At 35.8% G+C, this 18,723-nt stretch overlaps 1 protein-coding gene across 9 annotated transcripts in view; it reads left to right on the top strand.

Annotated features, from left to right (window-relative positions):
* Positions 1 to 18,723, top strand: part of ATG4C (autophagy related 4C cysteine peptidase) — a 296,099-nt gene that overhangs the window by 72,476 nt on the left and 204,900 nt on the right. For 3 of the 9 annotated variants that reach the window (XR_002344396.2, XR_014804817.1, XR_014804814.1), the window contains exons 11-12: positions 9,702 to 10,382; positions 11,216 to 11,431. Coding sequence is in view for 2 of the 9 variants with exons in the window: in NM_001190284.1 (NP_001177213.1) it covers positions 9,702 to 9,869 (168 nt within the window). In the remaining 7 variants the exon portion in view is untranslated. 9 annotated transcript variants of the gene reach the window in all.

The following is an 18,723-nucleotide window of genomic DNA, read 5'->3' as shown; positions in this document are numbered from 1 at the left end:
GCAGAATATATGTTGCCTGCTGGTGCTCCAGGAGCAGGAAGTGAGGATGCTGAGGGTCTTAGTATTTTAGCCTCTCACTTAATCTCTCAGCTTTTGTAATCATCACTGTGCCTGGTATATTAGAGTCCATATCTTTATTTTATTTTTCTAATGAATAAATATTCATTTTTCTGTGTGTGGGTGGCTTAGTGGGGAGCAAACGAGGGTTTGGATGCAAGGAGGGACCTGGGAAATGAGTCTTTTAATCAGTTTCTGTGTTTTCAGTTTTGTGTCTTAGCCCTGTTTTTATACCTTCATATACTGTTCTTCTCCAGTTCTGTAGGGTGAACTTGCTCACCTTTCAGAGGTATCCTGCCAGCATGTTTCCTCCCCGACTGCTCAACTTAGATTCTGTCAACTCTGCTGTCTTATCAAAGACCTGGTGTATATTTTTGTCTTATCTTATTCCTCCTTTTCTTCCTCTTCTTCCGCTTATTCTCAGCCTGATGATTATTATCCAAAAGAAAAAAAATACTCCTATTCAATGATATACTTACTACTATATAATATGGCTAATGTTTGAAGCCAGAGAATCTCAAATTAAAATGTGAGTCTTAGGAAATTAATCATATGATCAACACAGGAAAAACTATTTATACATGACCAGTTGTCCTCTAGCTACAGAGCAAAATCTATATTATAGCTATGGAATTCTTGAGATCCAAGATATCTTAGAGCTTAAATTCAATCCAAAGCTAATGGTTTTTGAGTCCTAACCCATCTATCAGATACTGTGCTAAATAAGCACTTTATATACATCATTTCATTTAATCTTCACGAACCTTCTGAGGTGGGTACTATTATCTCTGTTGTACAGATGAGGAATCTTCTACTTTAAAAGATTTAGTAATTTTCACAAGATTACAACTAATAAATGGTAGTGCTGAGATTCAAACCTCAGACAGTTTAACTGCAAAACATGTGCTTGTAAGTACTATTCTATACAGTCTCCTGTTTACACATCAATCCATGGTCCAGACAGTTGACTATTTTTAATTTTTCTTTGACTGCACCTGCAGCATATGGAAGTTCCTGGGCTAGGGGTTGAATCAGAGCTACAGCTGTTGGCCTACACCACAGCCACAGCAATGTGGGATCGGAGCCACATCTGTGACCTATGGCACAGCTTGTGGCAATGCTGGATCCTTAACCCACTCACTGAGGCCAGGGATTGAACTTGCATCCTCAGAGACAATGTCAGGTCCTTAATTTGCTGAGCTGCAATGGGAACTCCATGACTATCTAATCTTTATTTTGGGTAATGGTAAAACAAATTATTTTTCTTGAAAGTATTTTCTAAAACTCTCTGGACAGACCCTTATTGTTAAAAATACCTTCCTTATATTGAATTGGAATCAGCTTCCATGTCTCTCGGTCTCATAGAGTAAGAAAATAAGTTTGCTTCCTCTTCTAGAACAAACATTCCTATTTTCTCCAGTGGTACACAGTTTCCCATACCCGTTGCTATTTTGGTAAATGTCTTTTTGTAAACACTTTAGTGTTTCAGGTTTATGTTCATGATTGTATTTCTTCTCCTTCTAGTTCTATATTCTCTGTGTGAAACTCAAGGATATTTTTCCTTCATAGGTCTTTTTTACTTTGGGATTTAACAATGGGAACTCTTGTTTTTTTTTTTTTTTTTTTAAAAAAACTTCGGGGGTTTATCATTTAGTTGGGAAGACATGCAGTGGATATTAAAGATAAATGACTACGAAAGAATATACTTAAAAGTGCCAGAAAAATATCATTATGGTAGTAATGGCGATAACAATGGTAATAGCCAACACGATCAATTTCAGGTAATCTTCTCAGTACTTTACACGTATATTAACTGATTTAATCCTCACAACTATGAGATAGATACTGTTAATACTGACATGTTAGAGCTAAGGAAACTGAGACAGTCTGGTTTACTTGTCCAGGGTTACGTAGTTTGTAAGTATGAGCCTAGTTTTGAACTGAAACTGTCTTAGGTCCGTAGTCTGAGTTCGCAATCCTCATACTAGACTAGCCACATCTTTAGGACTTTGGCTAAAGGTGTAGTCCTTGTGGGCGGAAATACTTGTCAGTGGAACTTGGGCTGGAACTTTAAGGTCTGATAGAGTTGATGCGGTCAGAGAGGAAGCGTGCGGGATGGCTAGATGATAGAAACATGAGCAGAAACACAAAGGTAGAACGTCATGGGATGTTTACAGTGGGATGTTCATGAGGCAAAATGTTTAAGGGAAGAGTGAACCCAAAGTCACTTGTTGACGTGGCCAACAAAGGCCTGTGTGATGGGGCTCTTGAGTGCAGCTTTTCCTCTTTTCATCCCCCCTTAACCACACTGCCTTCCTTTCTATCCTTTGAACGTGCTAAGTGTGCCGGCACCCTATGCCTTTGGATTAGGTGAGGGTTCTGCCTGGAGTTCTTTTCTAGGACTTTTGTGTCTGACTCCTTATTATCATTCGACTCTCAGCTTGGCCTTTCTGACCACACAACTGCCAAAGCTTCGTAGTCCTTCCTCCTCACATTGTCCCATTTTATTTTTATCATGGTTCCCCTCTCTGAATGGCGTGTGAGCACCATTAGTTACCTGTTCAATATCTGCTCTTCGCCTTTTCCGAGAGAACCCTGATTTTGTTTGGGGTGACAGTGTGTCCATCCAGACATACATTTTCTTAGCACCTTTTGTGTTTAAGCACAGTTTGGCCAGTGAAGTGTAAGGGAACGTGTCCTGGGAGTTTCTGGCAAGGCTTTTGTTCTTCTGATGAAAGGGGGTATAGGTACATTGCTGTCACTCTCCCCACATTCACCCGCCACCACCCTGAGTGTCGATTCAGCTCCTAGGGTTTCACAGTCCATTGTGATCATGAGGGAAAGGCCGAGGGAATTGTAGGAACGGTTCCACATCAGTTAACCAAAGCTAGCAATGTCAGACTTTCTGTTATGTGATTAAAAAGCAATTCCTGTTATTTAAAGCCATTGCGAATTGTTTTTAATTTTATTTTTCTCGCTTGGCAACAAAAACGTTCCTAACTTACGTAAATGGTGTTACCAGTAATAGAGTCATAGAGTAGTCTGGAAGGGAGCTAATTTGGGGAGGGAGAAATGATCATTTTAGTTTGGAATAATCAATTTGAGTTGATAGTGCAACTTAACTGTTAGAGGCAGTATAGTATAGTCATTATAGAACCAGACTGCTTAAGCTTAAATTTTGGCTGTGTCAGTTCCTAGCTGTGTGACCTTACACAAGTCACCTAACCCCTCAATCTTTCAGTTATCTTGTCTGTGAAATGTGAATGATAAGAAAATCTAGGGAGTTCCCGCCATGGCTCAGCAGAAATGAATCTGACTAGCATCCATGAGGACGAAGGTCCGATCCCTGGCCTTGCTCAGTGGGTTAAGGATCTGGCGTTGCTGTGAGCTGTGGTGTAGGTCGCAGATGCGTGTCAGATCTGGCATTGCTGTAGTTATAGTGTAGGCCAGTGATTACAGCTCTGAATGACTCTTAGCCTGGAAACCTCCATATGCCATAGGTGTGGCCCTACAAAGACAAAAAAGAAGAAGGAAAAAAAAAAAAAAAAAAAGCCTGACAGAGAACTGGTTGAAACTGAGAGTGGGTAATATTTTAAAGAGAGAGAATATGGAAAACAGAGAAGGTAAAGGATCCATAATTGATTAATATCTGCATTTTGGAATGCAGGAATAAGAGTCAATGAAGGTGATAGAGAAGAAATAATTCAGAAAATAGAAGGAGAAACAGGAAAGCAAAATAATACAGAAATCAGGGAAAGTAAATATTTAAAAAAAATGCTCAGTAACGCTGATTGCTGTAGCAACATCAAGAGAAGAGAGACTAATAAAAGGCCTTTTTATTTGAGGACTAGAAGAGAGTATTTTCAGTATTACAGTAAGGGCTACAAGTTCAGTTACAGAGATTTAAAATTGAGTAGTGAGGAGATGGAGCAGAGTTAGCATCACGCGCACATTTAACTTCAGTTCAACGACATGAACTCCTGTAATAAAAAACCAAGTGTATCTATCCATGTTTACTCTTTATTATATACTGTACATCGCTATATGCTTATGCAGTACTGTACACTCACACATGTTACTGAACAGGGTTGTATGCATAGAATTATGCATAATACCTTTTAAAGGCTTTTTGAAGGTAGTTTTGACTCTATTGATTTTGGCTATATTTGATTTTCACATTAAGCACTAACTTTTGAACCTAACCCCTACATAAAATGTAGCTCCCCTGTGGTCAGTATAGACCACATAGTTATAGATGCTCTGTGCTGGGTCTGATTTGACATGCTTGGTAGCAGAGACTAGTGTAAAAGTTTTTAGCTTGGGGAAACGGGGTCATCCTCCTGGTTCTCTTTCTGTTCTTCCAACTGCTAGCTTTATGATGGAAAAAAATGCTTAATTTCTGTCCTTCAGCTTTTAACCTTTGTAAATTCCAAAACCTGTTACCTTAGCATATAGGAAAAATGATATAAAATATTTGATCTCTTGAAAAGAAATTTATGATTTGGCTTTTAGATAATAAAGCTGCTTCAGTATATCTTCAGGTATCTTATTAAAATAAAACAGAGGACTTGCCTATTCTAAAGTTTTGTTGAGTAAACTACTGAACTCCCTTTTTTTGAAAAGCAACTACAAGACAGTAAATTCAGTTATCTTTTTTTGGTATTTCTCACTTATTTTCATCTCTTTTTGAATGTTGGATGTTACAAATAGTTTATCAAAGTGTAATATATGTGCAGAAATTCACAGATCAATAAATTTTTACAGGGTATACATTCTCTCTCACCACCACGGAGATCAAGAAATGTAAAAAATTGGTTTTCTCCTAACTATGTAAGAATACATGTTAGAAAGTTTAGAAAATAGGAGCATAAAAAAAAAAATCACCACTGTCTTTCATTGAGAGATAACTGTTAATATTTTGTTGTATATCCTTCTAGTCTTTTTAAAGTACATGTTTAAAATTATTGTAACAAAATTGAGATTAAATTTTGTATATAGTGTTATATCCTGTTTTCCCCTTTAACATTATATAATAAATATTTCCCCAAGCTATTAAATACTTTTATTATCTTTATTTTGTATAGTGTCTCAATTGATATAATACCCCAAGTCATGTAGAAAACCTAATTTGGAATTCTTTTCATGCAGATTTTATTTATCCATTATGAAGGGACTTTGTTTTGATAATGCATCTTATTTCGTTGTGTTAGAAAGAAAACTAAACTTTTTATTTCTCATAGAAGTACAAGTCAGTTGTTATTCTTTTTTAAAAAAAGTCTGGAAATTCTTGATATGATGTGTAGAGCTGTGAAAAGTGTTTGAATGGCATATTGATAAGTCATTATACCAATAATTCATCATCAGTTTATCTCATTATTGCTGCTATTGTTGTTATGTCATCTTGGGAAAGCAATTTAAATCCTTTGGGTCTCAATTTTCCCATTTATAAAATAAGAATAAACTAGATAATTTAAGTCTTCTTTGGCATTTTTTTTAATCCACATTTTATTTTATTTCTTGTTTGGCTGCATCCGTGGCATACGGAAGTTCCCGGGCAGGGATCAAACCTATACCACAGCCACCAGAGAACTCCTGGCATTTCTATTTTTACTTGTTCTAAATTTACTTCTTCCTGCCATATCATGTTTACATGTGCTGGTAGGTTATCACTTAAATTGCTCAACTTAAATGCATGTATGTGTGTATATGTATGTGTATATATATGCGTGTGTATATGTATGGAATCATATAGTATGTAGCCTTTTCAGATTTAGCCTTTTCTTTTACTTTGTAATGTGCACTTAGGTTCTTCCCTGTCTGTTCCTGGCTTGGTAGCTCATTTCTTTTTAGTGTTGAGCAATTTTCTCTTGTCTGGATATATCGCAGTTTATCCATTCACCTACTGAAGGACGTCTTCATTGTCTCCAAGTTTCGGCGATTGCTTTTTTTTTTAATGATTTTTATTTTTTCCACTATAGCTGGTTTACAATGTTCTATCAATTTCTGCTATACAGCAAAGTGACCCAGTTACACACATTCTTTTTCTCACATTATCCTCCATCATAAGTGACTAGATATAGTTCCAGTGTTATACAGCAGGATTTCACTGCATATCCATTCCAGAGGCAATAGTTTACATCTATTAACCTCAGATTCCCAGTCCATCCTACTCCCTCTCCCTCCCCCTTGGCAACCACAAGTCTCTTCTCCAAGTCCATGAGTTTCTTTTCTGTGGAAAGATTCATTTGTGCTGTATATTAGATTCCAGATATAAGTGATGTCGTATGGTATTTGTCTTTCTCTTTCTGACTTATTTCACTTAGTATGAGGGTCTCTAGTTCCATCCATGTTGTTGCAAATGGCATTATTTTGTTCTTTTTTATGGCTGAGTAGTATTCCATTGTGTATATATACCACATCTGTGTCAGTGGACATTTAAGTTGTTTCCATGTCTTGGCTATTGTGAATAGTGCTGCAGTGAACATACGGATACGTGTATTTTTTTTCAAGGAAAGTTTTGTCTGGATATATGCCCAAGAGTGGGATTGCTGGATCATATGGTAGTTCTATATTTGGTTTTCCAGTAGTGGTTGTACCAATTTACATTCCCACCAGTAGTGTAGAAGGATTCCCTTTTCTCCATACCTTAACATTTGTTATTTGTGGATTTATTAATGATGGCCATTCTGACTGGTATGAGGAGGTATATTGTGGCAGTTTTGAATTGCATTTCTCTAATAATCAATGATGTTGAGCATTTTTTCATGTGCTTGTTGGCCATCTTTTGGCAATTATAAATAAAGCTACCAAAAACTTTTGTGTGCGGTTTTTGTGTGGACATAAGTTTTTAACTCATTTGAGTAAACCAGTAATATATTTTTCACCTTAGTCTTTTATGACATTTAAAATAAACTTAGAAAATTCAAATCTGATAATTCTCAAAGCCTGATTCAATAAATATGCATAAGGAGGCCTTGCATTGCAAGTGGGTTTGCAAAATGTTGGTGCATTTTACATACAGAGGACTGAAGTTTCCTTTCAAACATTTTGCCTTGGGGTACAGACTGAACCTTAATTGATGAACAACTAATAAACCTAAATGACTTGGTTTTTGAAAGAAAGGATAGAGAGATGATAATGTTATTTTCACTATTTTGAGTTGAAATGATACAATGATACCTACCTGTTAGATACTGGATGTTTACAAGTGACATTAAATGAATATATAATGATAACAATTTTGGACTATATTCCAGCCATTGGCTGGAGGTGATCAGGTGCCAGCCCCCTCTGTCTCTTATTTTTTGTTTCTACATTTTTACCCATCTCTCCCTTTCTAAAAAAAAGAATGTAAGTAAAATAAATTTGAGAAGTGTAAAAATTCAGAGCACAGTATGAATTATAGGATCAGATTTTTATTACATCTAGTTTTTTACGTACTTGATTGTTTTTAAATGGTTCATTTCCATTCATTTAGAAAATGTATTTCATATTAACTGTCTCATTGAAATAGTTTTAATTTAACATTGTATCTGTATCCTAGGGCTACATATTTATTTTAGCCATATTTCAACAGAATCTGTAAATGTTATATATAAGAATCTGATAATCCTTCAGTTTGCAAGAATTTAGTCTTCACCCTTAAAATTATTCATTGAAAACAAATTGGAGTACTTTCTGTGGTGCAATGGGTTAAGATCCAGCATTGTCTCTGTGGCACCATAGGTTCAATCCCGAGCCCAGCACAATGGGTAAAGGATCCAGCATTGCTGCAGCTGTGGCATAGGTCACAGCTGTGGCTCAGATTCAAACCTGGCCTGAGAACTTTGATATACTTCAGGCATGGCCAAAAGAAACAAACCAAAACAGAAAAAAAAACAAACAAAAAAAACAATTATATTTGGAAGTTCCCTGGCGGTGCAGCAGGTTAAGGATCTGGTGGCACTATCACTACTGTGGCTCTGATCCCTGCCCCAGGAACTTCCACATGCTGCAGGCGCAGCCAAAAAAAAAAAAAAAAAAAAAAAAACCCAAATGTTATTTATTCAGTTTTGTCTTTTTAGGGCCGCACCCTGCCACATATGGAGATCCCGAGGCTAGGGGTCAAATCAGAGCTGTAGCCGTGGGCCTACACCACAGCCACAGTAACACCAGAACCGAGCTGCGTCTGCTACCTATGTCACAGCTCACGGCAATGCTAGATCCTTAACCCACTGAGTGAGGCCAGGGATTGAACCTGCATCCTCATGGATACTAGTCAGGTTCATTTCCACTGAGCTATGACGCAACTCCCCAAATTTTATTTAATTGATCATGATTAATGATGTATATAAGTACTATCAGTATTTTTTCAGCATTCTTTGTAATTCGCATAAACTTTGCAGAATCCTTCTTATAAGTCCTGGTTACCTTTAGAAACGTTTGTTTCTATAAAAACATCCTTTATTCAAAAAATGTTATTTGCTTTTAAATGAAAATTCTTTTAATTTTTTAAATGGACTTTGTTTACCAGAAAGATTTAAATGGGTTATTGGCTTAGTCAACAAATCCCAAATTGACAGAGGTTATATAAAGATTGTCTGTGTTCCCTCAAAATTCCAGGTATTACCTATTTTACTTCCAAATTATGTAATGTAACTTTAGAAGGTAATATGTAAAGTGGGTATTACTGTGTATAGGAACACTGTTTTTCATGTTGAGTAAATTATGCAGAAATATTTTTTCAAATATAAGAATCTTTGAAAAGACCAAATTTGATGAAAAAAACAACTTTGTATTGATTTTCATCATCCTAACATTTCTCTGGGAGAAAGAGGTTGGATATCTTGCCCAGTTTTATAGATGATACTCAGGTAGAGTGAATTGTCCCAAAGGTCACTAAAGTAAGCTGTAGAAGTGAGATTAGAATAGACCTTCTGGAGTTCCCGTTGTGGCTCAGTGGTTAGCGAATCCGACGAGGAACCATGAGGTTGTGGGATTGATCCCTGGCCTTGCTCGGTGGGTTAAGGATCCAGCATTACCATGAGCTGTGGTGTAGGTTGCAGACATGGCTCGGATCTGGTGTTGCTGTGGCTCTGGCGTAGGCTGGTGACAACAGCTCCGATTACGCCCCTAGCCTGGAACCTCCATATGCTGCAGGAGCAGCCTTAGAAAAGGCAAAAAAAAAAAAAGAAAAAGAAAAAAAAAGAATACACCTCTGACTTAGTTTAATTATTTTTTTCTGTGTTATGGTACCACACAGTCTTTCATAATATTTTACGATAATCAGTAATACCATTTTGTTTTATTGTCTGTTACCGCCAGAAGAACATAAAGCTTAACTCGTTAATAAGGCTTCAGGCTAATGCAATCAGAAGACTTCATCTTTGAGTATTTTGGGTAGGAATGTTAATCTACTTAATTTTTGATGGGTTCATTCTAATGGGAACCAGTAGTTAGCTATAAATAAACTGTGCAATGCTCATCAACTGCTTTTTTTTTTTTCGGCCAGAGCAGTAAGGCACTACTACCACTGGCTAACTAACTAAATGTAAGTGAGAGAAGCTAGTAAGAGAGATTCAGGGTTAAAACATTAGATTTCATCATGTGGCCATACTGTTCACTATTACATCCAATAAGGGGTTCTTCTGTTCTTTCTGTTACAGATGCTGAAAAGTTCTTCTAAGGAGAAATATCCCTTATTTACTTTTGTAAATGCTCATTCCAGAGACTATGATTTTACATCTACTACAACCAATAAAGAAGACCTTTTCTCAGAGGATGAAAAGAAAAGATTAAACAGATTTAGCACAGAAGAGTTTGTCTTGCTTTAAAGATTAGCACATGTGTGCTCGATGAGAAGAAATCCTTTGAAAAGGAGGGAAAATGAAGAGAAACAAGTATACTTGAAACTGGTATATTTTCACAAATATCTTAATTTTATATGTTCTTTTAAGAAAGAACGTTTGAAAACATACACGTTTTAAAAGATATTTTTCTGAAAAAGAAATGATTTAGTGAATTTTGATTTCTAATAAATATTAAGTGATTCTGGCTGCATTCCTATTTCCCTAAAATCTGCTAATGATAACTCTACCTTAACTTCAAGTCTTCCAGTCTTCAAATTCTTCCACCTGAGTCCACTCTTCTCCTGAAGGTTTTGTGATATTGGGTCCCAAATTGGGATCACCAAATAGTTTCAAAAGCTTCATTTTATACTAATGACCAGAAGACCAGAGAATGACTCATCACTGCTGCCTGAGCTTCGATATTAATGCAACCAAAGGATGCTTTTGGATGTATCTTGATATATTGAATAATAATTTTAAACTGTGATCTGAGTTAAGGTAATACTTAGCAATATGATTTTATAATGGCTCCTCATTTTGCGTGCTATTGAGCCTTCTCTGAGGAGTAAATATAAAGTATTGGTTTTGCCCACAAATGTAAAGTTTATGTTATTAATAGTAACTATATCCAATCAAACAGATAAAGGCAAAATTATGTTTGTTTCCTAACTCAAAAATGAAACTTTATGGAAACTCTACTTATTATGCAGTTTTTAAATCTAAAGATAAGTAACAAGAAAGATATCAATAGATACTCCTCTATGTGATTTTTGCTATTTGTATAAATCAGTATAGTGTTGTTTAGAAGCTGAGGCCATCTAAAAGGCAAATCTGCCTTAAGTGTATTATATATTACCTAAAGGCAAATTTGTGATATAAAAGTATGAGTTATTATTGAGCCAGGTTTATAAAATAAGTACTTTAATAAAGATATAAGAACATAAAATGCCTTTGTTTTGGTTTTAATGGGGTTACTTTAATCTATTCACTTGAAAAGTCATTGTCTCAAATGAATTGTTTGTTTATAATAAAGGCAAATAATACTGTTGCTCTGCAAGCAAAATAATAACTCATTTTATGAAGCCTCCATGTTTCAGTGAGAAAAGGTGACTTATAAAGACATAAAATTGTGCATCTTTTAAAGTCATTGATTTTTTTTCCATCAGAAAGTCTATTTGTTAGGTTTAGAGTTGCATGCAAAACTGAAACAGAGCGTTGGGCAGATTGCTCTGGTATGCCTGATGAGAGAAATCAGGTTTGGCATTTCCTAGTGAAGATAGTTTACTGAGTTGAAAAAATAGTCAGAAATGTAAAATTTTCCTTTACCCTAGGTGAAATCTGGACAAATTAAATCGGGTACTAATTTTCCTAGAATGCCAAAGCAGTACAGGAACAAGAAGCCAATGGTATGCCTGCTTTTATACCCTGCAGTTCCCTCGTCTAAATGACTGCAGTTTGTTGTTCCTACACACCTGCACTTGTCACAGGATTCTACAACAAATGCATCAAATGAGAGCACCGTATCTTCAAATGAATCAGAACTGATTGTAAGTGTTCTCTTATAAGAACTTTATATAAGCTTAGAATTACGGGGTAGCATTCTGTTATTTTCTCAGTGTATTTGAGGATCATTTTTAAGTAGGATTTTGGAATGAGGCAAAAATTACACCTGGACAAAGTTGAGGTGTGAAGAGGCAGAAACTTCAGTTATGTTAAATTATACTGAAAATACTCAGAATATTGTACAGACAAGGCAGATCTTACAATATTACCACCCCTATGACCAAGAATAAATGGTTAGAAGCAGAAATTATCAGAATAATATGCACATAAAGTATTCAACAATAGGTATGAATGAATGCTAATGGGTTTATCTTGTCTGTTAATAATAAAAAATCAGCTTCAGCCAAGGACCAGCCAAAAGTTGTGCTAATCTTTTATCGGAAAGGTAGCAACAAAACTACGCCATTAGATTTGGGATAGAGGTTTCAGACTTTGTTGTGAACGCAGGTTTCATTTCAAGTTCTGACAGCCATTAAACTCAGTCAATAAAGCTATTGGGTGATCTCTTTCAGCCTAGAGTAGAGTAAAAAGGACAAGATTTTAAGATGGATGTTCTGTTAGAATTATCATAGGTAGATCCTCCACTTGGACATCAATATTAAGGTACTAGATTCTACCATTAACATTTCAGAAATGAATTTAAATGTTTTTTCATGTGGCTTTTTAGTGGTAAAGGTTTCTCTTCTCTCTTCTTCTATAAGATTTGACACTTTGAATCCCCCTTTGTCAATATGTTAACCACCAGCAGGCAATCTTGAGAGTCATCATTTGCTGAATGACTGAATGGAAAGATCCTTTATAGTGTAAGTCTATCCAAAAGAATTTCCCTTAGGTAATCCATTTTTCTGTCTCTATATTAAATCAACCCCGTTCAATTTGTATTAGTGAGAAGACAACTTTAGAGGATTAAAAATTTAGGTTACTTTTCTGCTCTGTTAACCTTAGGATTTAACATTGTCCAAGGGCAAACATATCTAAAATTATATCTGTTTTGTTTGTTTGTTTTGACCGTGCCTGCCGCATGTGGAAATTCCCAGGCCAGGGACTGAACCCATGTCACAGCAGCAACTTGAGCCACATCAGTGACAGTATCAGATCCTTAGCCCACTAGGCCACCAGGGAACTCCCTAAAAGTATATATGTTAATTTCATCCTATTATTAGAAGAATGGAAAGAAAACAGCAGAAATGACTCATCTGTATAATCCATCCAGTTTCAGGTCAGAACTCTATTTTTTTAGAGATCTCTAGTTACTTTCATTATTCCATGCTGGAAAGCACTGTATTTCTAGTCAAATCATACTAATCTAGCCTTTTTTTCTTTTTCTTCCTTTTTTCTGCTAATATCTTTGCTGCTGGGAGAAAGTTTCATTTTCATGGTTTATCACAGGTCACTTTCAGTAGCTCGCATTGTACATCTGAGTGTTGACTATATTTTCATAGACAACCATAAAAACACTATAAAGGATTTTCCAAAAGCAGGACGCAATAGAAAGAACAGATAATGAAAAAACACTTTGAAAATATTAGGTCACTATATGAATTTCTATTGAAACAGACATAAGATAAGAAGACTGAGAATTTAAAATAATAGTGAAATAGAAGCAAGATATCCAGAATATATTGATAGAGGCAGTTTCTTAGAAAGGATAATGGATTATTATTTTCTATAAAAGGAAGAGCAAATGTCTTCCAAAAAATTTTAGGAGAATAAATACTTACCCTGTGGTATTTATTATAGCCTCAGTATTATCAATCAACCACAACTTAATAGTACTATATTCAATTGAGCATTAAGACTGAACATCTTTAGATACTGAATTGAAAAGGTGAAACATCAGACCAGGAAGAATTGGAAACATCCTATTGATGCTAAAATATAAATTTTATATCATTTTATAGTTTGAATCTTAAGTCAGTTTAGAAATCTTAAGCATTTTTTGGTGGTTTTCATGGTTACATAAAGACTTTCTCTTTGCCTATAAACTTTGGAAAATATATTTAGAGTTGGTAATGCAGACGCATTTTTGAATTAGCATTTTCCTCTCTTTCTTTTTTACAGTACTCCTTGACATTATAGGTGGCAAGCAATGGCCCAAAACATTCACAACTACAGTTATAAAATTTCACTTATTCTCTCACAGTAAGAAAAATGTGCTAAGAGTGGAGAATGCATGTTTGTATTAGGTAGAAAAATTACTCTGCTTCCCTCTAACCAGTTTTTCCAGAAATTTAGAAACTCAGTGTTCCCCTATTTTAAGTCAATAGTCCAGATACTCATATCATTCAAGAATGAATCATGAGGAGTTCCTGTTGTGGTGCAGTGGAAACAAATCCGACTAGTATCCATGAGGATGCAGGTTCGATCCCTAGCCTCACTTAGTGGGTTGGGGATCCGGCATTGCCATGAGCCGTGGTGTAGGCCAGAGACGTGGCTCAGATCCCGCGTTGCTGCGGCTGTGGCATAGGTCGGCAACTGTGTTGACCCTTAGCCTGGGAACCTTTATATGCCATGGATGCAGCTCTAAAAAGCACACAAAAAAAGAGTGAATCATGAGAAAATTCTATAGAATTATCTTTCATTTAAGTTATTGAAAATTAAATTAATAAGGATAAATATGTACATATTTATATTTTATACTCAGATGATAGAATAAGAATGGGGAATTCATGGGTTACAAAAGGAATTATAAGCAGGAAAGCTAAGCAAAGGAAAGTTAGAAATCAAGTAGAAGTCTGTTAACAAGAGGATGAAAGAGTTATTGACAGCAGGTTTTGAGTATGTCCATGGAAATACACTGTAGCAAGCTGACACAGATGAAAAGTGGAATTAAAAAGGTTTGAAGGCTGGGATGATTTAAAGTTTGATGTAGGCATTGGAAGAAAGTAAATACTGACTGGTACCAAAAGGTGGATATGTGGCTGCCGAGTTGCACAACTCTAGGAGGCACTGTTTTTGGTGTAGTGTGAATGGCACTCCCTGGAGTTGTACAGTGTGGCATCCCTGTAGCTAATATTTACCTACCACTTGCTATTTACCCAGCACTCTTCTGATCAATTCAGTTTATATTAAATTATATCTAATGAATTTAAGATTAGATCTGGGGTTAAGGAGACAAAGAGCTCATAGTGCTTTGTCAGCTGATGTTCAAAAGTTCAAATTTTATAATATTTAAAGTGATTTAGGAGTATTATATGATAGTCTGACATCTCTTTGATCATAGCCAATGTAGTGGGTGTGAAGTTGTACCATTTAAAAAAAAAAACTATTGAGGTGTGTAATTCACCCTTTTCAAGTGTACACTTCATTGGTTTTAGATATATTCATAGAGTTATGCAATGATCACCACTCTTAAATTCTCACATATTTTCATTACTCTGAAAAGAATCCTATTAACTAGTCTGCTTTCTGTTTGTGTGGATTTGCCTATTCTAGACATTTCTTATAAATAGAATTAACACAATAATTTGGTGGCTCCTTTCACTTAGTGTAATCTTTTCAGATTCGTCCACATTGTAGCACATCATCATTTTTGGTGACTGGGTATTTTATTACATGGGTATACATGTTTTTTATCAGTTGATGGCTATTTTGTTTGTTCCTACTTTTTTGGCCATAATGAATAATGCTGCTATGAACATTTGTGTACACAGTTTTGTGTGGACATTTGTTTCATTTCTCCTTGGAATATGCCGAGGAGTGGAATTGCTGGTCATGTGGTTGCTCTATGTTTAGCTATTTAAGGAACTGCCAAATTGTTTTTCCAAAGTGGCTACACCACTTCGCAATCCATTAACAATGTATGAGTTACAATATTTCTACTTCCTCAGCAACTCTTGTTATTGTCTTTTTAATTTTAACCATCTAGTGTATGTAAAGTGGTATATACTATTATGGTTTTTATTTGCATTTTCTAAGTGAAAATGATGTTCCTGAGGTTTAGCATCTTTTCATGTGCTTGTTGGCCATTTGTATATCTTGGGAGAAATGTGTATTCAAGTCTTTGCTCATTTTTAAATTGGTTGTCTTAATGTTATTGAGTGTAAGAGTTCTTTGCATATTCTGGATATGAGTCTTTTATCAGATATATATATATATTTATATACTTTAAAATATTTTCTCACATGCTGTGGATTTTTTTACTTTGTCAATTATGGCCTTTGAAACACAAATGGTTTTAATTTTGACAAGATCCAGTTTATATATTTTCTATTTTTTCTTTGGTTGCTTATGCTCCTGGTGTCATATTTAAGAAAACATTGCTTAACCCAGAATCACAAAGATTTACACCTATACTTTCTTCTAAGAGTTTCATAGTTTTAGCTCTTATGTTGAGGCTTTTAAAAATCCATTCCGAGTTGATTTTTGTATGTGACATGAGATAGATGTCCAAATTCCTTCTTTTGCATGTGGCTATCCAGTTGTCCCAGCACTGTTTGTTGAAAAGACTATTCTTTCCCCATTGAATTTTCTTGGCATTCTTGTTGAAAATTAATTGATTGTAAATTTAAGAGTTTATTTCTGAACTCTCAATTCTATTCCATTTATCTGTATGTCTGTCCCTATGCCAATACCACACTATCTTGATTACTATAGCTTTGTAGTAAATTTTGAAATTGGGAGGGATTTAAAAAAAAAAAAAAAACAGGAAAGTTAGATTTCCTCTTTGTTCTTTTTCAATATAATTTTGATAATTCTGAATACCTAGGATTTTCATATGAATTTCAGCTTGTTGGTTTCTGCAGAATTTTTCTTGATTTTTTTTTTACCAGTTTTTATTTTTAAAACATAAAGTATAATTGAGTTTTCACATAGTATGAAATTGGTTCCCCACACCAAAGATACTTGTTTGGAAATGAATAAAACATGCAAAACATAGGTCTTATAGGTATGATCATATTGTAAAAGAACATATCAAACTCTACTAGATGATGTACCATAGCATTAGCCAGAGCGAGTGCTTCAAAAGTAAGACTTTATATCTACTACTAGTTTGGAAAAAATTATGAATCCTTGTATTTAGGGAAAATCAGATATTTCTCTGTCAAGCTCCAGGGTTACACCCTGGAGATGGCATTAATGAACTGGTTAAACTGTAGTCAGACTAACTCTGCTCAAGCTGTGACTTTAGCACTTACTAGCTACAATGGCCTTGAGCAAGAAGCTTCATCTCATCTATGAAACATGGATAATAGTAACTATCACTTGGGGTTATTGTGAGGATTAAGTGAGGAAACATGTAAAAACACTTAGAAAAATGCCTGGCACGTAGTGACTACTTGGTAAGTGTTAGCCTTTAAAACTGTTGTCAAGATTTCATTCATCTCTGTCTTAAGATTTGAAAAGGCTTTAAGAGTATGCTTTTTTTTTTTTTTTTGAACTGGCATTGAAGAGCAAGAATTGGAAAAGAAAAGAAAAAAACCCCTAAAACGTCTTAATTCCATGCCCATATTGTGTGTCTGTAAGGCTCTATATAGAATACATTGAGGTAAAAAAGGGACGCTTCTCTTGGGAAAGCTTAGAAGTTTAAAGGTGGGGGAAATACACCAAAAAATAGTCATTTCATTGGGGAAGAGAGGACTTACAATAGAAATTCCATAAAATAAAATTGTATTTAGTTTTAAAAGAGAGCCCACATCTGGTTATAGAGTTAGGAACATCTCCATGGAGGAGGTGGCAGTTGAGATGAGTCCTAAAAAATCTGCTCTGATTATATATGTATATATAGGCAGAGACTAGGTATATGTATTTGGGCTAATAAGGAAACAGCAGGAAGATCCAAAAACAGGGTCCATGGACGTGGTTTCTAAATGAAAGTGGGACTGGGGTGGAGGGCTCTCTCCACAGGGCACATTTGACGTGCATGTGGCTGGTTGTGGTTGTTCCACTGGCCAGGGAGCACTGGTGGCATTTGGGAAGGGGATAATGATAATAAGCATCCTACAATGATATGGCTAGGAGATTAAGTGATATAAATGAAAAGTGTGTTGAAGCTGTATTACTGAGGGCCTTGAGGGTCAGATTGAAATGTTTGCTTAGGTAGATAGATGCCTGGAAGAGAGCCATAGGAGGAAGGATGCTGTAAGGGAAGAAACAAAGGATGTAGACGTTGGAAGACCTGGGTTTAGATCTAACACTTTAAAACATGAATATTAAAAATTGGAAAATGATTTCTCAAGTCCGACTCTTATAGAGTCTGTCTTACTGCAATATCATTCTATAGAGTCTGTGGATGAACTTAGTGAAGTTAGGCAGGGCTGAGGAACAGTGAGTAGGTCATTTAATGCAGAGGTTCTTAACCATGAGTAGAATTCAAGGGTTGGTGAACTTGGTTGTGAAAAAAATACATCTCTATTTTCACTCACACCTAACTAAAACTTAGTATTTCCTTCCACTAAGAATGTAGGCAGCAAACTATGGTAGTCTCAGCCACTCCTAGGACTTTGTCACTAATAGAAGTCATAAATTCTGTCATATCATAGTTAATGCACTTATCTTGAAATATTCACATTGCTTTGAAATTGTAGTAGGACTTGCTGCTAGGGTTTATTAGTGTGTTGATAAAGAAACATGTGTATTACTATATATCACAAATTTAAGAATATTTTAATAACTATTCCCCTTTGTAACCATGTGCATTTCATTTACATTTACAAATATTTTATTGAAAACGGGTCCCTAGACTATACCAGACTACCAAAGGATTTTTTTTTTTTTTTCTGCTTTTCAGGGCCACAGCTGCAGCATTTGGAAGTTTCCAGGCTAAGGGTCAAATTGGAGCTCACGGCAACACCAGATACCTAACCCACTGAGCGAGGCCGGGGATCAAACCCACATCCTTGTGGATACTAGTCGGGTTTGTTACCACTGAGGCACAACAGGAACTCCCAGACTACCAAAGGATTTAAAGTAAGGAATTGGGAGGAAAAGAATGATAGAAGGTTATGAGGATAATAGGCTGGGCAGAAGTTCAGGCTGAAATTTGGAGCTGGAGCATTCTGAGCGCTGAAGTAGATCAGGAGGAGAGGGTATAGAACATGACAGAACCAGCTCCTGGAAGCAGAAATGCAAAGCCCCCCCCCCCACCGCCCCACCAGATGGAAAGAGGAATCTCCACTGGTTGAGTGTAGATGGGAATTAGTATCGTCAGGAAAAAGAAAAGTTTGAGTCAATGAGAAGAGATAGGGGATCAATATAAAGTGCAACGTTGATAACAGTGGCAGCAACTGCCATGGGGGGTGGAACTTTAGTATTTTATGAAAATGTGTTTCAGTTA

Source organism: Sus scrofa, chromosome 6, assembly GCF_054392235.1.
Source record: "Sus scrofa isolate SSC_HxYL_T2T_F1_AM1 chromosome 6, Sscrofa_HxYL_maternal_Yorkshire_Landrace_v2.0, whole genome shotgun sequence".
Taxonomy (NCBI): domain Eukaryota; kingdom Metazoa; phylum Chordata; class Mammalia; order Artiodactyla; family Suidae; genus Sus; species Sus scrofa.
The sequence above is the reverse complement of the archived record's forward strand: the minus strand, read 5'-3'. Positions and strand labels throughout refer to the sequence as shown.